At 36.2% G+C, this 26655-nt stretch overlaps 2 protein-coding genes across 2 annotated transcripts; one reads left to right on the top strand and one right to left on the bottom strand.

Annotated features, from left to right (window-relative positions):
• Positions 1 to 2616: 2616 nt before the first annotated feature.
• On the top strand, positions 2617 to 5796 carry chchd4a (coiled-coil-helix-coiled-coil-helix domain containing 4a). Its single transcript, XM_081357406.1, has 3 exons — positions 2617 to 2792; positions 3840 to 3938; positions 4075 to 5796. The coding sequence occupies exons 1-3, from the start codon at positions 2771 to 2773 to the stop codon at positions 4404 to 4406; spliced, it is 453 nt and encodes a 150-aa protein (XP_081213532.1). The 5' UTR covers positions 2617 to 2770; the 3' UTR covers positions 4407 to 5796.
• Positions 5797 to 6046: 250 nt separating this feature from the next.
• LOC308685552 (netrin-4) lies at positions 6047 to 15754 on the bottom strand. Its single transcript, XM_081357405.1, has 10 exons — positions 15169 to 15754; positions 13870 to 14330; positions 12356 to 12685; positions 11904 to 12030; positions 9797 to 9985; positions 8557 to 8773; positions 8218 to 8345; positions 7241 to 7309; positions 6958 to 7128; positions 6047 to 6849 (listed from the first exon to the last, which is right to left on the bottom strand). The coding sequence occupies exons 1-10, from the start codon at positions 15254 to 15256 to the stop codon at positions 6713 to 6715; spliced, it is 1917 nt and encodes a 638-aa protein (XP_081213531.1). The 5' UTR covers positions 15257 to 15754; the 3' UTR covers positions 6047 to 6712.
• Between the last annotated feature and the right edge of the window lie 10901 nt (positions 15755 to 26655).

Genomic DNA, 26655 nt, shown 5'->3' with positions numbered 1-26655 from the left:
TCGTATTTTTTTTTTTAAATGAATTGAGTAAGGGATAATGTATAGCCAGAGGTGGAAAGAGTAATAAAATATTCTACTCAAGTAAAAGTACTATTACTACAATTTGTTTTTACTTAAGTACAAGTAAAAGTACCGGTCGAAAAATCTACTCAAGTAAAAGTAAAAAGTAGCTCATTTAAAATGTACTCAGAGTAAAAGTAACTGAGTTACTTTTTTAACAGCGGGGGTGTGGATTGCAACCATCAGTTTGAAGCTCATAAAAGTGCATCTATCCATCATAAAAGTGCATCCATCCATCATAAAAGTGCTCCACACGGCAACGGGGGGTTAATAAAGGCCTTCTGAAACAAAACGTTGAGTTTGTGAAGAAAGATATTCATATTTAAAACTTTCTAAAGTAAAATAACTAGCTTCCGGCCAAACGAACATATGTATTCGACTTAAATCTAAAGCGCAACTTATGCGAGTAATGCGACGTACTGCTGATATTTACGCTACGCCAGGACGCACTACACTACTTCTGACGTCATGAGTTGCATAAGTTGCGTTTAAGGTGTAAGTAGACTGCGTATGGTGTACTTTTTTGAGCTTTAAACTGATGGTTGCAATCCACTGCCATTATAAAGCTCAGAAGCATCAGAGTGTTTATTAATAATATAACTCCGATTGTATTCGTCTGAAAGAAATATAGCCTACACCTAGGATGATTTCAGGGCTGATAAATCATGGGGTAATTTTCATTTTCATTTTAACTACTCATTTAACAACTTATTTTTTATCATTAATAATTTATTAAAATGTTCAATAACAATAGACTTCTATGAAATGTATTTAATTCAGAAAAATCCTTTTTGTTTTTATGATTTAAAACAAATATATTATCCAAAACGGTGGTAATCAAATAAAAGTTTAACACATTTTTTTATCCTTTTATTTTTTGGCAAAGTGCTGCAAAACAGGTTTACTCAATTAAACCATGGACAAAAATCCTTAAATAATGTTTAAATAATCTGTATTATTATTGTTGTTGTTAATATTATTATGAGAAGTACATTCTATTGTAGGCCCACAACAGTTAGGCTATGTCATCATTTCTTCGTAGTTAAACCAAAATTTTGATGGGTTGTAATGAAGTCCTGTTTCAGAGTGTAGGCTATTTGACAAGGTTTTTCTCAAAGGTCATTCTCTCAGAGCAGCTCTGGAGATGTTCATGTTTTCATGTTCTCATATTGTTTGTGAGATGCTGAAAACACTTAGCGCGTCGCGTACTTGAGTATGTAGTAGACGAAACGGCTCGTCTCATTCGCACTGATTCACACAGACACGCAGATTATACATTTATATAGCAGTCTCTTGTGTTTTAATATATAGACTACAGACCATGTCGCAATTTGATTTATTTATTGTACAGCTTTACTTTCATGTGTTTTACGTGACGTCTGCGTTACTGTAGGCTAAATTCCATTTTCATGATAATGAAACTCCGGGATTCCCTCTGCATCACAGAAATCATTCGGCCTTAACTTATAAACGGTTACGGGACATATCATAATCTGCACGGAGGGATGGTGTTCCCGAACACGTTCTATGTGTTTCCTTCTTTTGCAGCCAATTTGCGTCCACAATTTTTGCAAAATGAATAGGCTATGCTCGAGCCTCGAGGACAACCACGCGTTCGTTTTTCTATATCCAAAGTATCCCCATACTTACAGGGGTTTGCCTCACGTGTGTGTGTAAAGAATCTGTGTTGTCCGTCTCCATATTTTTTGTGGTTTTTGCGTGTCTGTTCTCCCGCCCTTCAATCAATCAATGCTGAGCACGAGCGCGCGCGCTGTTTTACCCATAGTAGGCTAGTTCATTTTTTTAATGTGTTTTTTTGTTTGTTTTGTTTTTTACTCAGTAACGGATATGTTTTAAAATGTAGCGAATTACAATACTTTAAACAAAACATACTTAAGTAAAAGTAAAATTACAGATTTTAAAAACTACTTAAAAAAAGTAGAAATACACAAAAAAACTACTCAATTACAGTAACGCGAGTAAATGTAATTCGTTACTTTCCACCTCTGTGTATAGCGAGGCGGTTGTTATAGCGAATAACATCCCCGACAGGCTGAACGGGACCAGGTCTTGAATCAGCCTGAAGGGGTTGTTATTCGCTATAACAACTGCCTCGCTATACATTATCCCGCTTATTACATGGCTACCTACAAAATAAATAAATAATTTGACACAAAATATTGATTTAAAAAGGAGTTTATTGATTTAAAAACGATTGTATTGCTTCCGCTAAAGAAAATAGTCCGTTCCGCGTCCATAGCAACGCTCTGTTGTTCATGGCAACGGTGTGTTATACTTCGCAGCGGTCTGTTATCAAGAAATAACAGACCGCTATCTACATTGGAATTCAACCAAGCCATGTAATAAATAAAGTTAACAATAAACAGCAGTTTGTGTTTATTTAACTCTTTTCTTGGAATTGATTATCAAATAATTATTTTATGGATTTTCATAGTTTAAGACTTAAGTCTGGGTATTGGACAATAATAAAACAATATAATCTGTACATATGATTTCCTTCACCTTTATTTTGAAATGCCATGATGACTTTTACTTTGACACAATCCGGCTGTGGCGTCACGTGGTTACTGTAGCTCGCTGCCTGCCTCCATGCTGGGGTTGATGTAACAGGCGTGCGGATTGATCATTGTACCGGTGTTTGAGTTTCATTGATCGGATAAACGGCAATCAGACGGATCTGTCAGCAGATATGTCGTACTGCAAACAGGAAGGTATGATTAAACTAAATTGGACTCTTTAAACCCATTTTATACCCATGTTTTACTGTCGTTTAGCTGTGCGGCTAGTGCTCATGCCAGCAAAAGTCACTCTCCCCAGCCATGCTTAATATCAATGAGTTATTTAAATATTTATCGGCTGCAAATAATCTTTTCAGATGTGTTCCAATGTGTCGTGCTAAACTATCCTATATTATGTGTGTACAAGTTTGGTGAAGTATTACTGGTGGAATTATAGATGAACTTGAGGCTATGATGACTGAATGACTAACGTTGTGTGTTGTGTCACCCTACATATAACAGCCGCCTGCAAGGTCATCATCATTTAAAGTACACCAAATGGTTATTTTTTAATTTAATGGTTATTATGGTTATATTTATGGTTATACATAATGTTGTTGTTTTTTATTATGAACAGAGTGATATAAATATTTTAACAATATTAACTTCAACACACAATATCACACATTGGCACATAGATTTATAAACAAGAGGAGGTGTAATGTTCTTCACTCAGTTCATGACAGTAACTTATATGTGTTTCAGTGGTTCATTTATTCCATGTGTACAGATTGTTTAACTGTTTTTGGATCATTTTACAAAGTGTAATATTTTGATTACTCAGAATTTGCAGTCCAATGTGTCTGTAATGTTTGATCATGGTTGTAAGAAATTAAAGGGGATGTTTACAGTGCACATAAATATATAATGTGTGTACTATTATAGTATTTATTAATATTTAGAATTTACTTATTTTATCTTTTCATTTTAGTTGTCATGTGCTTTTCTAACTTTTAGTGTGTGTGTGTGTGTGTGTGTGTGTGTGTGTGTGTGTGTAAGATGATGATGATGAATACTTTATTCACCCCTTTCTGGAAATTTCTTATATATGTGTATGTATTTTTTTAATCACAGAAAATGTTTAAGTGTTTTCAGTTAATAACACTAGTATAAAAGTCAATTAGCAGTATGTTTTTAAATAGAAAATATTCTTATTTTATCATTGTGTGTAATTGTAATTTCATTCTTTTCTCAAAATAGGTAAAGATCGCATCATATTTGTCACCAAAGAGGATCATGAAGCACCCAGTAACGCTGAGCTAATCGAAGATGACCCTAATGATCCGTATGAAGATCACGGTAAGTTTGATTTACTTAGAAAATACAAAAATTAATGTACAAAATAATAATTACCATTTTGCGTAGTTTAGCCTAAATATGATAATGCCTTACCTCCAGAATACTAATTTGACACTCATTTAATTTGACCCTACAGGTCTTATTCTACCTAATGGTGACATAAACTGGAACTGCCCGTGTCTGGGCGGTATGGCCAGTGGCCCTTGTGGACAGCAGTTCAAGGAAGCCTTTTCTTGTTTCCACTATAGCAAAGAGGAGATGAAGGGGTCCGATTGTGTGGAAAACTTCCGGAGTATGCAGGAGTGTATGCAGAAATACCCCGAGCTCTACCCCCAGGAAGATGACAATGACAGCGCCCCCTCTGGTGGGGCTGATACTATACCCAGCGAATCCACTTCCACTGACTCTCTCCCTACATCCTCTCCTGATTCCGCACCAGCAGCCACAGAAAACCCAGCTGCTAGCTAATATTATCCTGGCTACATTCCCACCGCACCTCACAGCAGAGACAGCTCCACTTTCGTGTATGCAGAGATCACATCTAAATACGCCACTGGATAACTACGATGCTCTCCACCTGGATGCACAGAGATGGGGGAAGCCCTTAAACTTCAGGTTTTTTGATTAAAATGTTCTAATGACATTAACATGCACTTGAGGGACCTATAAATAATGAGTTTTGGGGATTATATGGTGAGTATGACCCCCTATGAATCATCCAGCTTTGTATTATTTGCTCCACAACCAAAGCTCAGCTAGTTTGACTTGTGTATGTGTACTACTACAGATCAAAGGTCGTTTGGCGGTTGTACTTTGACGACTGTGCAGTTTTGAGATGAAAAAATAACGAGTCTATATACATTTCATGTGCTGATTTTTGTTGTTGAACACGATTAAACCGATTTATGATGAAGAAATGTTCTGTTGTTGAGGTTTGAAAGCGTGTAGCCTAAAGTTGCAAGTACAAACAGTAGAGGGCGTGAGCGAGTAAACTCACCCGTCAACCGATGATACAGAAATTTGGCGTTAAAACAATTATAATGGGGAAACATCAACATCTAAATTAATATCTTCTGTTCAGTAAGAACATGGAAATATCTGTTGTTCCAGAGACTAGTAGGTTTTGTTTAAATTAAGTATCTAACATCGAGGGATAATTCTAGATCCGTTCTCAACACATGCTAACGCTAACATTAAACAGAATTGTTCTGATATCAGATCCTTTTTATAACCTTAAAATGTACTCATTTGGCTTATTGATGCATTCAATCAGTGTCATAAAACTTTACAATAAGGTTTAATTTGTGAACATTAGTTAACTACATTAGTTAGCATGTACAATACTTCTACAGCATTTATTAATCTTGGTTAATGCTAATCTCAACATTTACATTATTAAAATCAAAAGTTGTATCTGTTGGCACTGTGAACTAACATGAACAAAGGTTAATAAATGCTGTAAAAAATATATTGGTAATTGTTAGTTTGAGTAATTATCTAATGTTAACAAATAAGACCTTAATGTAAAGTGTTACTAGTGACATTTACGAATCTGTCTGTTTTGTCACCAAGAGCAACTGTGCTTGGATTGAAATTTGTCATTCAAAGCCTTAATGTGATCATTCTTGTTTTGATTAAACAATTAATCTCATCTTTTCATCTGTGATGTATCTGTTTCTGTAAAATGATTTAATAAAATAAGATACAGAGCCAAATCATGCATAAGCACTGGAAGAATTTGAATCAGTCCATCATACCTTTTGTTTTTCAATTGTGAAATGTTTAAATGTATTTTTGAAATTGAAATGTTGTAAGCAAAGAAGCTAATAAAATACAAAAGTGTGAATGAATGAATCACAAAAATGCCCTGCAGTCCTTGTGAGCCTATGGATCCACTGGCTCATATTTATCATTTGTCCATTCTTATATTCAAGAAACTAGTTTAGAGTGTCCTTTAATGACTATAATCTAATAATCACAGAGAAATAAGTATAAAAACAGTCCAATCAGGCTCATGAATGCCGTATCAATGTTCTGAGTTAATGCATTTATGATATTCATGTCCACAAAACAGACACCAAAATGAACAGTTCTTTTTGAAGAGCCTTGACCAACTTGTTCTTTATGACAATTATATTTATTTTAACTGACTATTAAGTACACTTTGCCATGCGACTGCTTCATGAATCTTGCTTCTGGTAACAACCCACATTCTATTTCAGTTGCATCCGGTGGTCATGGTACATTAAGTATCTAGCTGCCTGCTTTGGTACAATGGCATCATTTCAAGTGAGGGCTTTCAAGTTTGGGCAGTGATGTATGGAAGCTTGTTACCGCCAGAAAAAAGAAAAAAAAAAGGTAAAAGGACTTTTTATTTCCAGATTCTGAATTGAATGCGCAATTGCGAATTTATATCTCACAATTATGACTTTCTCTTAATTGCGGGAGATAAACTCACAATTGTGAGCTAAAATTCAGATTTGTAAGATACTGTATAAACTTGCAATTGTGAAAGTCGTAATAAACTCTGAATTGAGAGGAAAAAACACAATTGCAAGTTTATTTCTCACAATTCTGACTTTTTTCTCAAAATTGAGAATCATAAAATAGCAATTGCGAGTTATAAAATCAGAATTTCAAAACAAACTCGTAAGTTCGAATTCTGATGGAAAAAAGTCAGAATTGTGAGAATATGTCACAATTACCTTTTTTATTCTGTGTCAGAAGCAAACTTCCATGATGTTGTGCAACTGTACATTTGGGTAAAGTTGTGCTCATAGGCAGCCCTGATGCAGTGCTTCTGTGACCTGAAAGCCCAGGATAGGGGTCCAAGGGACTACCAGACTCTGCATGGTGACCAGTAGCCTCCCTGAGTCCACTTCCTCAGGACCTGCCAGCAGATAGTTCCCACCTAAAGATGGAGACAAAACAGTGACTGCTCTAATGGCAAACTTGACTGAACCCAAGCTGTGGCACAGATAACAGCACATTTTTATACTTAAGGCATTATGTGGTGTACCTGGGTTGAGGATGGGACAGGTGCAGCCACGGCTGGTCCAAGAGAGTGGGTACAGACTGTGTGTGCCCTGGGAGAGGGGCAGTTTTCCAGAACGGAAGACCTTCCTCACCTTCACCAAGACAACAGCGTGTGTGCCTTTATCATGAGCTGACAGCACACTGGCTTTGATCACTACGGCCAACACAAACTGTCAGTTCACTCATTAGATTCAAATGTCTGTTTAGACAGCAAATGCCATCAGAATTGATTGATCAAATTATTTCATATCATGAAAAAGCCTCACCATATGCATATTTTATCTTGCAAAGATCAGCCACACTTTTCAGCTTCTTTTCTCTACAGCTGCACTTCCCTGTGGAGAATTCACATTTAACATGTCAAGTTGTGTACATATTGACATATTTATTCTCACAAAAACACGCTCAGCTCAAAGAAATTATATTTTCCACAAATGAAAGGAAGCCTATTTTAGGACAATTTAAGATTTAACAATCACAATTTTTTTATGATAATTAAACTTTTTATTTTTACTCTATTGGAGTAAAAATAATGACTGTAACAGAATTTGTTTTGTTATTTAAATCAATAGAAATTAATGAAAGTACAACAAATTCTACCATGATTAACATGATCATTTAAATAATATATGTAAAATAATATCATATATACAATACCATTATAATGTTACAAAAATTTCCGTTTTAAATAAATGCTGTTTGAACTTTCTATTCATTAAGGAATTCTGTAAAAATGTATCACGGTTTCTACAAAAATATTAAGCAGCACAAAATACATTAAAATAGAAAACAGTTATTTAAAATTATAATAATATATTTCACAATATGGCTGTTTTACTGTATTTTTAATCAAACAAATGCAGCCTTGGTGAGCATAAGAGACTTCTCTGAATGGTACTGTATAATCATTTTGCATTACATAAAGGATTAAAAAAATTAATTATTTTATTTATTTTGCAGTATGATAACTAGAATATTGTTATGAAAATAATGCCACAATGCAAAAAAAAATGCTAAAATATGTTTAATTTTCCTTAAGTACAGTTTTAATTAGATTTTTGGATGAAATGTGGACATTTTCTAGATAAGTTTGTGAGATTCACCCATTTACATTGCAATACATAACCATTTCAGCCTTACATTTGAATGAACCACGTTTTTGAAAAGCCACATCTTGAAGTCACATTTCCTGCTGTGGTTTACCATGTTTCACAACAGTGTTTTGTTACTGTAGTCAGCTCACCTGTATAGTACAGTGCAGAGATAGCAAGTTCTTTAGGCCACACCCTCTCGTCCTCTTGAGGTTTAAAGTGGGACAGTTCGGGAATTTTCCCACCAATTGGTACATTGTAAAGCTTCACACTGCCTTTGCTGTTAAAGGAAAATGATATGATAACAAAAATCTATGATACTTGACAATTCCCAGCAGATATACAATTAAAATTCTACTTGGTTTTGAGATTGAGATTTTGGGTTTTGAGATTCTTAATGCTCAATGTTGTCATTTCAAATCACAAATAAGTAAGACTTGTTATAATTTAGATTTAAAATAAAATTTAGTTTGTGTATGCACAAGCTTGACCTGTCTAGGCAATGCCCTGTGATGGGGTCACAGGTCGAGGGGCACACACAAGGTTTGCAGCCCTCCTCTCCAAAGCCCCAGTACCCTGTTAGACAGTGGCTGCAGGTGGTGCCCCCCGCACCAGGTTTACAGTGGCACTGTCCACTTCTAGGATGGCACCATGGAGTCTCGTCGCCAAAATATATTGGCACCGAACCAACTGGGTCACACCAGCATCCTGCCACAGAAAAGAATGTTAATCAACTTTTCGTTCATTAGCTCGTCCTTCTGCTTTCGAGTCACTTTAGTGGTCTGTGTCATAACGCCGCCACTAGGACGCAATGAAAGACTAAATGATTGCAAAGATAACCATTTTGGTGGTTTGGTGAAAAAGGTGTTGTTTTGTTTTTTAGTGAATTGTTAATGGTTGGTTTATTTTATTTTAAAGGACTTTTTTTAATTTCTCCACCATAAAAGTAGCTCAGTACAAATTGTACTTTTATGGTGTGGGAGTGGCATAGGTTAGTTGTCGCAACAAGCAAAATCTCAAACCTCTGAGAATCCGCCCATTTTTTTAAAACGCTGAACAGAGGAGCTTCTGCTTGCAAAAAGAGAACGCAACAGCGCTCGTAATAAAACAAGAATCAACATTGGCTTGGTTTTCAGAGATGGCAGGTGAGTAAGGTATTTATTGAACAGATATATTACCATATGTAGCTCTAACAGAGTTCACTGTAAAGCATTATCTATTGTGAAGGCTTAGTTCATTATGGTTGTTGTAGCGCTGTGCTGGAATTGTTTTTCAAGGAAGCACTGTGTCTATTAATGGGTAAAGCTACAATAACGTCTTCAGCTAGTCAGCTTGAGATCCTATCCATCTAAACTGGATATATCTCTTAAGCCCAGTAGTGTATATTTTATGAGCAGTAGGATAATCATATTCATCCGCAAAGAACTGAAGCACAACCAAAAAAAAATGTTATGTTTTTTAACCTCTAGACTAGAGGGTCAAAAGTTACATAGTGTACCTTTAACAAATGACACCTTATTATAAAGTGTTAATGAAAAGTCATTTCAGAGGAAGAGCAAGTTATCATTGATTAAAGATTACAAATTTCTCTTTTTTTCTTACAAAGGACAACTATAAGACCATAAGAGGAATGTGCATTAATAAAATATACAAAGTCAAATCTGATTTCAATTGAGTGCAGAACCCTTTGTTCTGTCTGTTTGTTCCTTCTCTTCTTTCTAACTGTCTTACGTGTGCAAGCATGCAGGGAGTTGAGGGGTCTGGCAGGGTGGCGTTGGTATCCAGGGCGACAGCGCTGGCACCGGCGGCCCACAGTGTTATGCTGGCAGTTGTCGCAGACGCCCCCACTACTGCCCCCTGTGGACAGCCACACTCGCTGGGAGAAATGGCAGCTCTCTGCGTGGCCGTGACATTCACATTCTTGAGACACAGAGAACGAGAGCAATGAGAAAACGTTAGAGGGAGAGAAAGAGACATTATGGAAGAAAGAGTCATCCAAGACCTGAGAAACAATCCTTGACGTTTCAATTATCAAATTGAAATCCCTTTTAAACTCTTATTTAAGCAAAAATGTGTCCAGTTCACACATCCAAATTTAAAATTAAGATATGTATCCAGGCATTTCACGGCATTATTTTCGGTTATTCTTAAAGGTGCAGTGTGTAATTTTTAGTGGCATCTAGTGGTGAGGTTTGCGAATTGCAAACAGTCAGTCACTCACGGCCTCTCCCTCAAATTGCAAACTCGAAGGAGAAGCCGACATAGGATCGGAAGATGTCGTCGTCTGAGTCAGCAGAGAGTAGCAAGTCAAGCAATGAGGTTTCTTTATATTATATTAAATTATATTTACTTAATTATTCAGTAAAACCACATGTTATTGCGATTGTTATTTTTACTTGTTCATCATTGTGTTAGTCTTTTATTCACTGACTTTACCATAGCTTGTTTCCTTGCTAGTTAGTATAAGATAAGAGCTATGGATAAGAGCATCAAAGCAGCTAGGTAAGGGGAAATAGCTAACGTTACGATGTCCGAGGCGTCGTTCAGACAGCATGTTTTTCTCCACGTTTGCAGAGTCAGGGACAACCTGAGTATTCTGCTGCGTCTTTTTCTGCTGCTTCTCATTCAAGTTAGTGACGAAACGCGCTCTGTAGCGCTGTTTGTTCGCTGTCGGCTACGGTAGAAACATGACGTCACAATATGTCGACCTTCATAGAAGGGGGGTGCCCGCGGTTATGTAGATATAAATGACTCATTCTAAGGTAATAAAAACAAGGTCTTTATACCCCACTGAAAACATAGTTATGGATCTTATATTGCATTTCTGTCAATAGATCCTCAGAAATATTACACATTGCACCTTTAATAGCGATTCTCATTAGTGCAATACAGACATTTTCTTATTTATTTCTTTATTTATTTATATTTAGTTTTTTATTTAAAATCCTGTAATAGAATGTTTTTTTATTTCATTTAAAATTTTAATAATCATAATAAAATAAACCATTTTACTCTTTTGTAATTTCTATTATTCTTAATGGCGATTCTAACAAGATTATCAATATTGCAAAGTAGTCATATCTTCTTTATATTTACTTTATTATTTAAAGTACTGTAATATGTTTATTTTTTATTTAAAATCTAGTTCACACTTCAGATTTTAATCATAATAATCATAATAAAATAAAATATTATTCCAGCATTTCACTATTTAATCATTTCCATTATTCTCACTAGATTCTCAATATTGCAATAGTCATTTTTTATTTATATATATATTAATTAATTGTTACTTTTTAATTTAAAATACCTTAACACATTATTATATTTTAAAACAGTACAATAATATCATGATGTAAAAATGCTTAAGTAATATATTTAAATTGCATTACAGTAACGACAATGTATTAGTAATATATGAAAATAATCATAATGGCTCTAAAACTGGCTTTATTTTCTTTAAGCAAAATCTATTTTGTTTATGTTTATTATTAGGTATAATCGAACCTGGAGATTCTTAAAATCATAAAATGATGATGTACAAGATTTTGTAATTTTTTTATTGTTTTTTTTTTTAACAAAAATCCTAGGGTACTCCTGGTGGTTGCCAAGGCATAGTTTATGTGGTTTATTAAGATGTTCGGATTTTTAGTGTGTTTCTATGGTGTTCTGGATTAATCACCCATGGTTTTGTGGTTCTAAGATATGTATCGGATCCCTCCTGCATTAGAAAGTAAAAAAATATATAAAAAAGACCTTTCATAGCACAATTTCCTTTCCATTTTCAAGGATTAAAGGAATTTAAGGCTAAATCAGCCGGTGCAGTAAACGCACTCACTCTGGCATGGGTTGCTCTCCCCGCTGCTTCCATTGGCTGCTCTCCAGGGCTGGTCGTTGTAGAGTGGGGCACACCTCTCGCAGTGATCGCCCGCTGTGTGGTGGGTACACACACACTTGCCAGACACCTGCGCTCCAGAGAAATGAATCACTTTCAGTTGCTGCCCATTCAAGCCCCACAAAACCTTATAAAAATACATTTAACAGGCCACTTCCTATTCTCCTAACTACCAGGTGAGTGCGCATACACCCTCAAGTATGCATCCAGACAATATTTCATGGTGGGGCGAATGTAAGAACGATATTAGGTAGGGCCGACATGGAACCAATGAATGGACAAACCCATTTAGGTCCCATACCTCAAGCCCATAACATGCTTACATCAACCCCACCATGAAAAGTGGCTGCGATGTTCTTGGTCTCAAAATTCACTACCAAAACAGACACACTTACCACATTACTGGGTTGCAGGCTGTCTTGTCCTTCATTTTCAAGAAGGCAATGTTCAGCATGGCCATGACACAAACACGTCCCTTTAGCCAAAAGAGAGTACACAGCAAATGGGCTTGAATCCAGGGGATCAGAACTGGGTGTGGGAGAAGTCAGCATCCTGCTGTGAATTGTGGGTAAAAAGGGCGGGACGCTCCGCTGCCCCTTCGAGACGGGACACTGTTGAGATTTTAAAAGCTGTATTCGTAAGTTAGTTACTGTCAGACGGGATAGCGCCTCAGGACTGTAGGGATCGACAATCCCACTTCCCAATCCTATGGATCGGAATATGATCTATAAAAGAATTAGAAACAAATGATGATGCATTGTCATATTTCATAAAGCATCAGACAGAACTGAGATTTAAATTCACTATAGTTGTACTCGAATGGGGGAATATTTGGTTTAAATGCTGGTTAACCTTATAAAGCCTATCATATTTGATACAGGCCTCTAAATTATTAACAACATAATCAAAACTTTGCTGTTGTACACAATCTACTACATGCCTTTTGACGTCTGATTGAAGGTATATACTTTTTAGCAAGTAAAAGGGCTTTTTGTGTTTAAAAATGTCCATCTTCAGGTCATGGTACATATGTCTTTTTGCTGTGAAATGTTTAATAACTTTTATATTCTTACAGTTTTTTTTACAATCTAGCATTTCTCAGTACTTAGGTCACTTTTTCTAAACTCTTCACACAGTTCTTCTTGCCAACTTTCAGCTTGGCACAGCAGTTCATTTTACATTCAAAGTGCACTAAAACTACCAAAACATATCAAACGTCTCGAATCAACTCATTCCTCCATAACTAGCAAAGGTTTTCACCCAACAATCACACTTTGTCACTCATAAAACAATGACCTAAAACATGAGACAACAGGTAGCATTACACAATGATTTCTATTGTAAAATATCTTTACAAAACAAGAATGACACCTCTCTTCTACAAAAGTCACTGCAGTATATGTTACATTGTTCTAGTTTACATTACAGTCCAAAATGATTCCCAAGTTGTCCCCTTTTGAATGAAAGACTAACACCTCTGTAGATGTTCGTCTGCATCTAATATTTTTCATAGTATTTCCTTTTTTAGATTTAGAATATATTTAAATATGGTATGACTGCAGAAATATAGCAAATTGCGATCATATTCAGTTTTGTATTATGTTAGAATTTGAACATAAGTTTAACCGTTTTGAGCAGTTTTGAAAAGAGTATGTAAACATGTACAAATTGGCCTGTAGGTTTTGGGGGTGTTACTTTTAATTAAAAAATAAGTAGTCACTGAATGCATTTTGTGCCAAAGCAATTGAACATTTTCCACAGTTTTGCCCATGTAAACTGCTTTTGTGCTCACTGCGTAAAGAGTTTTGAAGAGCTGACCTAAGCATTGAAAATCCTTCACATTTAAACCTGCTGAAGCATTTAAAAATGATGTTTTGTGGTGCTTTGGAGACCTTATTTCCTTCCTCACCTCCCCTCGGCTGCACGGGACCGCGTTGGAATATCTGGAAGTGCAGACAGCTCCTGCTTGACTTACATCATCAGGAAGCCCGAACATCTCAGTGCAGTTCCTGGCAAACAGCTTTAGTGTCGCCCAGGTCTGGCCGAAGTCCTGTGAGCTTTCCAACCTCATAGCAGCAGGACGTGGAGAACGGAACAACATCACAACGTGACTCATGCAGAACCGTGTCTCCAAGTCAAGACGGATTTCTTCCTTTTCTCCAGTGGCCGCCGCTGAGCCCCACCAGGTATCTGGATGAATAAACGGGTCATCGGCCATGAGGGCAGGAGGATGAAGCTCTGCTAGACAGCGTGGCTGGTTTGGCAGGCAGGAAGAGCTATTAGTGCAGCAGCTAGTCAGCGTGAGAAGGGTCCTGCCACTGGCCAAGTTACCCATAGGAGGGCTGCAAGCACGACCAACACATCTGGACTCTGTGTAAAAGAGACAACATGCATTGCACATACATTCACAACTGAATCATGCATTGCAAACTTTCATGTTGATGAACTGAAATGCACCATTTTTCAACAGTGAACTTCTGTAAACACTACAGTCAGGTTCTGGCATGTCACAAACCAATGTTTGACAACCTGAGCCTTTAATGAACCTCACAGTTGGGCTTTCACAAAAGCTGTGCCATTTCTCCTTCAAAGATTGCAGCACTGCAACAATAGTTAGGCGTGACAAGAAAAGTGAAAGAAAAGTTTAATATCATTTAAGAAAGCTATAAATAAGAATACATTAAAAGTGTCAGAATATAAACGGATGTTATCATGTCATGAAAATATGAAATATTACACAGCTTAAGCTTTAAATAAACACTAAATGCATAAAAATGAAAACCAGATCTCACACTAAGTTTATAGATCTGACAATTTGATAATTATTACAAGGAGAAGTCTATTTATTTTAATGGATCCTTCTTCCCACAAAATGAAAAAGCAATATTTGGTAAGTTTATCATAATTCTCTTTCGTCATCTGTTTAAAATCATTTAATTTTTTTTATTAATTTACACATCATTATATAATCCTTAATCAGTGGCTCACGTATATTCAAGTATGAATATATATGAAAATAATATATATTAATCAAAGTTTAAGGATAGATAGATAGATAGATAGATAGATAGATAGATAGATAGATAGATAGATAGATAGATAGATAGATAGATAGATAGATAGATAGATAGATAGATAGATAGATAGATAGATAGATAGATAGATAGATAGATAGATAGATATGTTCCACCAGATTTCTTTCACTCACCTGTGAAGCCCTGCAGGAATCCAGGAAACAAGACCATTGCGCACTTCAATATCACTATCACAAACTGAGGATTCCAAAGGGGGTTCATGTTTAGCAGTGTGTGTAAAGGCAGGTTAGTTATCCATAGTTAGAAGATGCATGTCCCAGTGCATGGTCAGTTGAGTTTGGAGAGATCCCCTTCACTGTCCGTTTGGAAACAGAATTTGCATGAAAAGTTGCATGAAATCCAGCCGCTGGTAATCCATTTCCACAGTGAGTCAGTAGAAAAACTTTTCTGATGGTGGTGGTGATCTGGGATGCACCTGTTCAAACGGCAAGCGGCTCATTCCTTTAATATTGTTGTTTTTGCGCAATCAGATGGCGAGTGAACTGTTGTCTTTTCTGTGTTCGGACATGACAGTCCTTCAAACTGAAGGCAAAACTGACACGCAGACCACTTTGGTAATAGCAGTGTGTCGCGTCTCTGCGTAATGGGCAGCGTTGTTCCAGCTTCCCAAGAGCACAGATGAATGACTGTGATCCACTGGCCTGAATCTGAAGCATTGAACGGGTTGAAAAGGAGCACTCTACTGCCTCACTGTGGAACGCTAAACTAGTGCAGTTCCCTGCCTACTTCAAACAAGTGATCTTGATGACATTTTTGTTCACTGTCCCAGACATGTTTTCTCAGTACCTTTGAGATTCATGCCACTGAACGTCCTATATCGGAAAGAGGCATCCTGGGCTTTTCTGTGATACCAAATGATAACAGAAAAGAAAAGAAATTTCCAGAAATTAAAATGATGACATTATTTACTCACCCTTGTTAGTCCACACCTATTTTTTCCATACAGCGAAAATTCATTTGCTGAAACTTTTGATATATTTCTTTTTCACGTCTTTTCTTGGGGCTTGGCGATTCTGAAGGTTGGAGTATGAAAGATTCCTGAGGCTGGAGAGCAAAGTTAATGTGATCCAGCCACATGGAGAATTCCAGAAACGCTATATATGCCATCACCAAAACCTGCTCTCCTTAATGGGGTGAGAGATGTTACTTTATGTGCCTTTTCCTCTTGGTTTTGAACTACAGTAGTATGGGCACTTTGATGTTTCATTCAAGGAAAATTTAAATACATACAAAAATATATATGTGGACTACTATAGAAGGATGTGACATGAAGAGATACAGCACTATGCATGTTTATGTCTGCATTGTGGTTAATGAAATCATAACTCATGCAGATAAAACAACTGGCATTTATGCATTTAATGGAGGAGGTTATGTATATTTTAACAAAATATTACATGTAGTTCACAGAACTGAACTGTTTCAGAGTTTGAGCTTTGAGTGTTAAGACGCAAACGTAATGGAAATGAATTTGGTTAAAGATCTGGATAACCTTCGGCCTTTGACATAATCAGATGGCACAGTCTAGTAACAAATTATATTCACCCATTAAATATTCATGGAGTTATAGTGAAAATGTAAAATATCAGTTAACCTTTCCTTTCAAGAGTTTCACCATGAACAAAGGACAAAAATCCCCCTAGTGGTGTCATCATGGCTGAATGTGTCACTTTGCCAACTTGTCCTGCCTGTTTCTTGCCCAGTTTACATTAAAACAGATGTTGGGTTCACTTTACACTCATAATCTATACATAAAAATTCTCAAAGACAAAAATAAAAACTCATTAAGCCTCAATTAAAAAACCAATAAAACTGTTGTTCACAAATTATTTGGAAAAATACAATGACCTTATTATGTTTTCCACAACATATAGGCTACATCAGAGGTTAATGGGCATATTTATTCATAAATTGAAAATAAAGAGTCATGCCAGCTGAAAGGGAATGTATTGTGCTAATGGGGAAAATGTATTTCAAAGCCATACATGCATTTACACAAAATACGTTAAAATTAAGTCTTTGGTTTTATGGTAGAGCATTTTGAGGCAAAGTTTAATTGTAGTTACGTAAAAGCTGTTTACAATATGTGCAAATTACAGCAAGTCCTCTTGCATCTATGCTTGGTTCTTTTGAACTTAACTAGGCCCTTAGAGTTACCTTCAGCTGTCTACATGAATAAATGAATGAAAAAAATTCAATCCCACCTAACACACATAAACACCAAATCTGTTCAAATATAACTGAAAATAAATTTTCCAACACATCATGTTCAGTTGTTGCTTGCAGAAGGGATCAATTGGAAGCAGTAGGCAACTAACACACAAATAAACATAGCCTTTAGTATAGAATAAAAATTAGAAAGACAAAGAAAAAATATGCCAAGATTAATTTAAAGGTACACTTACTTTTGGGTTTCTAGCAGTTAAAAAACAAAACTGCATGCATTTTGCGGAAGAACATTATTTTGGTTTTGCTTCAACTCTGCATGACTGCGGATGAATATGACCCTTTACTCTCGTTTTATTACAAGCTCTGTTGCATTCTCTTTTTGCCAGCAGACTTTCCTCTGTTCTGTGTTTTTTTTTATAACGGGCGATTCCCCGGAGGCTCAAGATTTAGCTGCTCCATGTCAAACTTTCTAGCTCGTTGTGATAACTAACTAATCCTACTCCCACACGATACAAGCGTCAAAGTAACCGGAACAACTTTTCTCTGTTTACGGATGTAAACAGTGTACGCAATTTCCAGGGAAAACCATCCCGATAGGACTAAAATAGTAACACTTATAATAGGCTTACCATAGTGAGTCAGGGTAAGACAAAAATACGTTTTGGATTAAGAATTGAATATGTATCGATCATTTAAATAAAAATAATAATAATAATAAAAAATGTTCCATTTTGTTGGGGTAGATCACCCAGAAATGAAAATTCTGTCATCATTTACTCACACCCCATGTAGTTCCAAAACCGTAAGACTTTTGTTCATCTTCTAAACACAAATTAAGATTTTTTTTTTTTTTGATGAAATCTGAGAGTATTTTCCCCTCAGTTGACAGCTACGCAACTATCACTTTGACGCTTCAAAAAGTTCATAAAGAGATTTCAGATTTCTTCAAAAAGATCTTAATTTGTGTTCCGAAGATGAACGAAAGTCGTATATGTTTGGAACGACATGAACTTTGGAATGACATGATGGAGTAATTAATGACAAAATTTTCATGTTTGGGTGAACTATCCCTTTCATTTACAGTTTTTCTCGATTGCTTAAACACTATAACCAGGCTTTTGAACTAAAATTTCAAAACCATAACGCCATTTATCAAAAAGCACACCCATTTCACTAAACTATAAACACTATTCCCTGTTTTGACACATGAGTCAGATTTGTTGAACTGTCACTGCAAAACTCTACACACAAATCCTTTCATTTCTCATTGCTTAGACCATGCTGTCATTTACAGTAGAAAGCACTAGCATTCAATATCATTCACTCAAGTCAGCACAGCTTCAGCTCAGTTACTGTAGCACACAATTACCCAGGTGGAAACACTAAGAGTCAAAATTTAACACACATCAATCAGAACCTTCAATAGATATATAAAAGGGCCCAGATCAGTTTATTGCGTTTTGGAACAATGGATCCAGAAGGACATGAAGGAAGAGGGATAAGAATGAGGAGGAGGAAGGGCAAGGACAAGAAGACAAGCAGTCTCAGATGAAATTCAAGCCACTCTAGTTGCCCATGTCTTTATCAATGGTATGACTATGAGGGAGGCTCGGCTACGAGTAAGGCCAAATTTGAGTCGCTTTACCATCTCCTCGAGAGCCTTCAGGGAGGTGTGGTGGCAAACAAAATTCTATCACTGAATAAGAGACAAACATTTCCAATAATCTTTGATGAGGTTTATTTTCTTGCAAGAAAAGGCCAGCAGACGTACAGTCACACAGTGTGGCTGCAGAGTGTGACAGTGAAGGGAGGGCATCCTTTCTCCTTTATAGTCTTGACTCCCAGAATGTTATCTTTCTGGGCAAATGATGGTATTTCAACAATGGTATTTTTTGTGGAACATTCTTAGACGTATACATCATATTGTATCTTTGAGTGGAGGCCCTCCTGTTACGTCCCAACACTCTCTACCATTCCAATACAATTCGAATTCCATATTAGAATATGGTTTGTGTGTGCTCTTTTACTGTCATATGTTGGTCACACACATCTTAAGTAGATATATAAAAAATTAGAGGAGAGAGTAAAAAAAAAGAGTAAAGCAGGGAAAAAAATGTTTTTGTGTGTGTGTGTTTTCTGTGTATGAATAAAAATGTGCCAATGTATCCACTGGTTGTGTCTTTTGTGTTCATCATGTGAAAAGGTTTGTGATGGGGGGACCACAAGCAACATAACTTACCAGTTTTGGAAATGTTGTTTTGAATTTATTGCACCAGTGTGTTAGACTATTTGTAGTGTGTGTGATTTTGAGGGCTTGTGTGTCCTGTCTGAGGGCAAAGTTAGTTTTTTCAGCAAGAGTGAATGGTTTTGAGTGTAGAGCTTCATTTTGACCTGAAAATAGGATGTTTGGGGAATTGGGTGAGACGTTATGGGTTTGTGTTTATAGTTTTGAGAATACGAGGCATAGTTTCAAGAAACGTGTTTAAGCAATCGAGAAAAACTGTAATTTTTTTTTAATGTTTATACATTCAATTTTACATATATGTGTTTTAAATAATATAGAATGAGTAGTTGTGTCTAGACTGCTGGTGTAGTTTAAACATGCATGAACACTCACTGCACATTAATTCTTGCTTTTTGAGTCCTCTCATCTTTGCCATGAGTTTAATTTTACATCTTCCATTCCTATATATCTGCTCTATATTAATTTTCCTCCCCCATTCTCATATCGTACATATATCTCTTCATGCTTTCATTCCCCTTCCTGACAGTCACTACAGCGGCTGGCTGCACTCCAGGTCATAAAAAAGCTCAGAAAGCAGACCTTCATCTCCAAACCTCATATTATTCCGGCTGTGGGCCTTTCTGTCGCCCTGCAGACTGCATGAGCAATAACTATCTTTATTGGGGATCACGTTAATCCTATTGATGGTGAATTAGCTGTGAGCTATTAATATTTATTACTTGCAGATGTGAAAAATGGATGAATCTGTTCTTTTAAGAAGGTTTGATTTAAGGGCTGTCAACTATTCTGACAGAATCAAAGCATGATTTGACATCATAGTAATTGTGTGTCTGCCTTTAAACGTGTGTTTTAAGTCTTGTAGTTTAATGGAGGAGAAAATTACAGCCGAAAACATTCAACTTAATTTTTTTTTTCTCTTATGTTTGTCAGCAGCGTTCTGATACATAATTGATATTGTGCAGACAGAGAAACCTCATTCTAATATCCCTCATGCTGTTTTTGCTGACTTCATACATGGTCAAATCTAACCAGATGTCATTGCATACTTCAAAAGTTAACTGTGTGGGATTCCTCTGGCTGTTCCCATGGTCTTTTTTGTGGCCATTACAAATTGGGGATAAAACAGCAACTTCAGTGTCTAGCTTGCATTTTGTAAGCGTGTCGGGGATGTCTGGTCTACTGGATGAACCTTAGGCTATCAGTGTAGCACACCTTATATTCACTGGCTGAGTTCATGCCAAAAACAGGAAGAGATGGTCTATGCCTGGAATTAGATACAACCATTCCCAATTAGAAATAAATAATGACACATAGTTGGCGTTCCTATTCAGATGTTATGGAAGAAAGAACATTTTCGATAGTGAAGCCTCTTCTCCATTGACATCCATAAAAAATACAGCCTTTCCATTTTCTCATTGCCAACAGCCATGTCTCCGTTCCTGCATACCGGCTAAGGTTGCAGGCTTATTTGTGTATTGCACATGTCAGTATAAAGGTCAAAGGTGAATCATAGATTGTTGTTTCCCACCGTGTGTTAATGTAATATGGCAACCCTGCTATAAATGACAGATACCATATTCATTACAGGAATTTCCATCATCCGACCAGCGACCATCAGACCCAAGAGAATTTGGCACGTTCAAGCACTTAGCTTAGATGATTGTTTCTCTAGCACTAGTACTGGATAATGAAAAACACTTTGTAATAAGGGATGTTTGAAATTAGGCACATCAGAACATCTGTGTGTATCCCACAGTTGTATTCATTGAGGTTGAATGAGTAATTTTAATAGACAGAATCTGCTTTGTGTCATATTAGTTGTGTGTGTGTGTGTGTGTGTGTGTGTGTGTGTGTGTGTGTGTGTGTGTGTGTGTGTGTGTGTGTGTGTGTGTGTGTGTGTGTGTGTGTGTGTGTGTGTGTGTGTTTTTAAGCCTTAGCCTAATTAAATTTGTGAAGTGAAATTGAACCCATGAAAAATTATTTTTCAAAGTTAAAAAAAAAAAATGATTTTATAAAAGAGTAAATTTTACAAGAAAGTACTGTTTCAGTCTTGTTTAATTCATGTTTAATTCAATGTGTTACTTACTGGTTGGTGAGTAATTATTTGTGAAACTTACTAGCAATTTTTGAGTGAAAATTGTTTCTACACCAAATTTTTAACATTGACACTTGTTGCAAAACTATGAAAGTCCATTTCCACCAGATAAAAAATAAATAAATGATAAAAAGTCAAAATTATTAGATAAAAAAGTCATAACTACAGTATATCATAAATGTTATTGTGTGAAGTCAGAATGGAGAATAAAATATCTTTGTGAGCATGTGTGTTTTTGTGTATGCATCTCGCTGTGGTTGTAGGCTTGTGGTGGTCTTTGTATGCAAACATTTGTGCGTGTGTTTGTGTATGTGTGTGAGAGAGTGTCACAACATGTGAATGTCTTTATACACAGGTAATAGGTTTAAATTGCAGCGTGTTGCTTTGATCTGTGAGAATGAATGACTGAGATTAAGTTGTCAGGCCGGGCTCTGATAGAGGCCAGATGAACGGCTGTGACAGTCCGGAGCCCCTGTGGAACATGTAGGAAGATTGCCAAAGCAATTGTGTGATTACATGCATGCGTGCATGTCTCCAGGGTAGCTAACGTTTGAGTCTATTGTGCATATAGACAACCTTTCCGTGCAGTAGCTCATGTCAGCGTTTACATGTAAATGAGAGCGCACGCAAGTGTATATTTGTGTATGACGAGATTTGTTGCACATAAACACTCGCAGATGTGCCAGTGTTCCAAATCCATTTAATTTCAACATTATTAGGTCTTAAGAAGCAGGAATGAGAGGAATTTTAAGAGGGGTGGTTTTGATTGAAGAGGTTTGTGCCTGATTGGTAGTGCCCCGCTGCACTGACGCAGCTGAAACCACATTTTATGCGAGCGGAGTAAAGCTTCCCACACATATGGAGGTCTGTATAAACACGCACAGACACACACCCCACATCCTTCATAGGGGTTCGGTAAGTAAATAAGACAAGTGCTTACCGAGAGATTTAGCAATTTTCAAGCTGTATCACTGAGATGCTACAGCAAGCCATACTTATATGGATTGTCTCTGCAAGATATTAATGTAGGCTATATGAAAGGTCTAGACTGTAAATAACGTGAGTTGAATGGGGAAAATGTGCAATAGTGAAGTATACATTTCATAGCACCCCATGGGGCGCTTTAAAAAGAAAGGGGTCATGGTGGACTAGAGTGATATTAATAAATAATATAAGCCCTTTATGCTTTATACATGTGTTTTGCAGCAAACTAGTGTATTTTTTTTATTTCATTATAAATGTTAAATGATATAAACATTTATATTAGTATTTCATTATTTATTTATTATAGTAAAACCTGTAAAAGGTTTAAAAGAATATGAAAGTTATTTTTTATTATAATAATTTATATTACATATTTATGTTTTATCATCCATCAAAGAATCAGCCAGTTATTTTATATTTTTATTTGATTTATTAAATTATAATTTTTCAAATATAGAATATTTAATATGATCATTTTAGTATAATTGAATATACTTTTAGTAATTGTTTTATTCAAATAAATATTATAATTTATTATATTATTTATTATTATTTTATTATTTTATTTATATTTTATTATACATATTTTTATTTGATTTATATTTTTTTATTATTTGAATATACTGTATATTATCATTTTAATATATTTTTATTATATTAATTAATTAATTAATTAGAAATGTTAATCTATATAATATTATAATTTTTATTAAAATAAATATTATAATAAATATTGTATATTTTTCTAGAATTTAGCATTTTATTTTATTTTTTTATTAAAAACGTACCCACCTCCAAATCTCTATGATATTCTGGTTATGGCTCCCTAATTCAATGTAAGTCTAGTTTTTCTTTCATTTTTTTTAAATACGTTTTTGTGTTACAAGTAGAATACTTAAATAGTAACTGTGATCCCTGAATTGTGACCAGGTGTGCATTAAGAACCAAAAGCTAGTCTAATGTCCACCACCACCAATTAAAACCTTTCTTTTTTATGACCACAGGTATCCACCCGTGATCTCACCTGACCCCTACTGGCCATTTAAAGGTCATGCAGGTCACTATTAAAGCCACTAAGCCTGTCTGGTCTGGCAGAAAAGTCATTTTAGGCCACAGCTCTTTTTTATTCTCTCGTAAAACACACAGACTTGGAGTACTACAATGTGACACTTACTGACCTGATGGTGTATACATTTCACCCATTAAATAGAACAGATGACGGTCATGCACCGCTGCAGGGCTGTTGAACTTACATTTTAAAACTATATTAGATACCACGTTTAACCAGTTAGCGTATGGCAAAATGGAACATTAGCTGCTAAAGCTAGACTCTGTTGTTATGGTAGACACGTATGTGTTTTACATTATAACAGCTGTTCCACATATTCTACTGTGGAACAAATACCTTAGTAAAGACACTTTTTGTAATCTTTGATGTGCTTGCTAACTGATATAAAACAGAGTCCAGTGGTCTAAAAACACAGATCAGACTTATAGAAGCTTCATATTCTTCCATGACTCTTTAGCAATGTGACACTGAGAAGCTGGGGGCCTACCTCTGCTCTCCAAAACCAACATCTGGGTATCATGAGCAGCTAAAGTTAGAAGCACATGTTGCTTTCATTACTGCAAAATAGGAGTCACACTCAAACAGGCGTGACACCCACAACCGCCTGCGGAATAAAGGCAAGAAGGGCAGATGAGGGGTGTAAAAGAATGGAATGACTGGAAGAGGAGGACGTTTACGTGCAAAAGTTCCACAGATCAATTGGGGCGGACTGATTCAATGAACAGTACAATCAAAAAGTCAGCAGATGAAAGTGAGCTAACCACCCCCATGTCAAGTGTAGCATCCGTGTAAGACGACCAACATTAGAGCCCTCATTTTAATCACATTCGACATATGTTTTTGTCCAAAGCATCTTACATTGCATTTCATACTTTTTATCAGCTCATGCATTCCCTCTGAATCAAACCCATGACTTGTTCTGTTGTGTGATTTGATTTTTATTTTGTGATATGTTTTTTCCTTAGCAATTTTTAACAGTAATGACACTTGATGCAAGAGTATGGAAGCCAATTTTTGCCACATAAGACATAATATCAAGATTAGAACATAGAAAGTCAAAATTATCGAATACTAAGTCATAATTTTGACATACAAAGTCAATAATTATGAGATAAAAAGTGATAAATATGACATAAAAGTCAAAATTATGACATAAAACAATTATAACAAAAAGTTAAAACTTTGATAAAAAAGTCACTGACATAAAAAGTTTAAATTACGACAAAAAGTCAAAATTATGAGATAAAAAGCCAAAGTTATTACATAAGGAATGAAGTATTTAAACATCACTTAAACTTTAAAAAGGGGGAGGAAAAAAAGGGTTTACCGGAGAAAACCTGCTCCACCAGGTTAAGGTCACAGAGTAAGTTACCATGGTAACTGACTCTGAGTATATGTTACCTCTCTTTCAACAGACTTGACTTACCCTGCTTTCTCAGGTTTTACATTCCTCCCATTCTGAAACGGAAAAAACTCAGATTTTCCTCATTTCAGGGTTAACATACTCAGAGTTTTCACTTAACCTCCTTTCTGAAACGGGCCTCTGGATATACTTCTCTTGTTTTATTTAAATAAACTTTACACTGCATTTGGATCCCACATCCTGTATTTACTAAAACAGCTGTGTCCCATATGGATTTAATACAAAACACATTTTCTTCCCTTAAATATTGTACAATTTTGTATTATTCAGCATGGTTAACAATTCTAGTGGGTGTGAATTGAATGTAAAGCATACAAAGTTTAAGTTGTTTTCTGGCCCTACTTTGAAAGTCAGCTTTTCTTCTTGATACTGGCATAGTTTCTGCTATGTTGACATTTGAAAGTCCCAGATGTGCATCATTTAATCAGAAATTTCTTTCATCTGAAGTTTAACAATGACCTCAATCACTTGGGGGACAAATCGGACCTGATTCTGGATCACAAAATGAGAACTTTTCTGTTTTGAAGACCCAATGCTCTAGAGATCTCATCTGAGATCTCATCTGTCTAGTTCAAACAACCCTGTAATGTTGTAAGCCAAAGCTATTAGTCATTAATTGCTGGCAGGTGCTTGGATCCACTGACAAGATGTTTCTGCTGCATCTGCCCTTGGGATACAGTGAGGGTCGATGTCTCATGACGCAACTGCACAGTTGTAAGAAGCTGGAGGGAATGACACAATTTTGTGAGGGTAGTATGCTTTACTGGAAGGCATTTGACAGAAATGTGTTTAGAAGTTCTGGAAACATGTGACTAATTGAAATCTTTTTGGTGACTTTATTCCACACTTTGCAAATCCCAAAATTATAAACGCAACACTTTTGTTTTTGCCCCCATTTTTCATGAGATGACAAATCGAAGACTTTTTCTGTGTACACAAAATGACTATTTCTCTCAAATATTGTTCACAAATCTGTCTAAATCTGTTAGTGAGCACTTCTCCTTTGCCGAGATAATCCACCCACCTCACAGGTGTGGCATATCAAGATGCTGATTAGACAGCATGATTATTGCACAGGTGTGCCTTAGGCTGGCCATAATAAAAGGCCACTCTAAAATGTGCAGTTTTACTGTATTGTTGGGGGGGGGGGCAACCCTTAAGGGTACGCTTGCTACACACAGCCTACGACGTAGCTACGGCCAGAGGTGGACGAAGTACACAACTTCCTTACTTGAGTGAAAGTATAGATACTACTGGTCAAATATTACTCCGTTACAAGTAAAAGTTGTAAAGACCTATTTTTACTTAAAGGTGCATTGCGCAACATTTCATGTCAAAAATACCCGTTTTTCTAACCCATACATGCTTAAACAATTGCCTGATGGGCTGAATGAGCCCTTCGCTGATCACTGCGATTGCCTCTATAATCCTGTACAGTAAAATAAATAAGAGGGATTCGGGTCGGAATTTGAGACTGGGCGTGACGTCATGCGCGTTCAGTTGCAGTGTTGCAGTTTCGCTTGTCGCCAGAGGGGGCATAGTTCTGCAAAAACTCAGAGACTTGCGCAATGCACCTTTAAGTAAAAGTACAGAAGTACTCGTTTTTAAAAATACT

Source organism: Scardinius erythrophthalmus (genome assembly GCF_964197995.2).
Source record: "Scardinius erythrophthalmus genome assembly, chromosome: 25".
In the NCBI taxonomy this organism is placed as follows: domain Eukaryota; kingdom Metazoa; phylum Chordata; class Actinopteri; order Cypriniformes; family Leuciscidae; genus Scardinius; species Scardinius erythrophthalmus.
The sequence above is the reverse complement of the archived record's forward strand: the minus strand, read 5'-3'. Positions and strand labels throughout refer to the sequence as shown.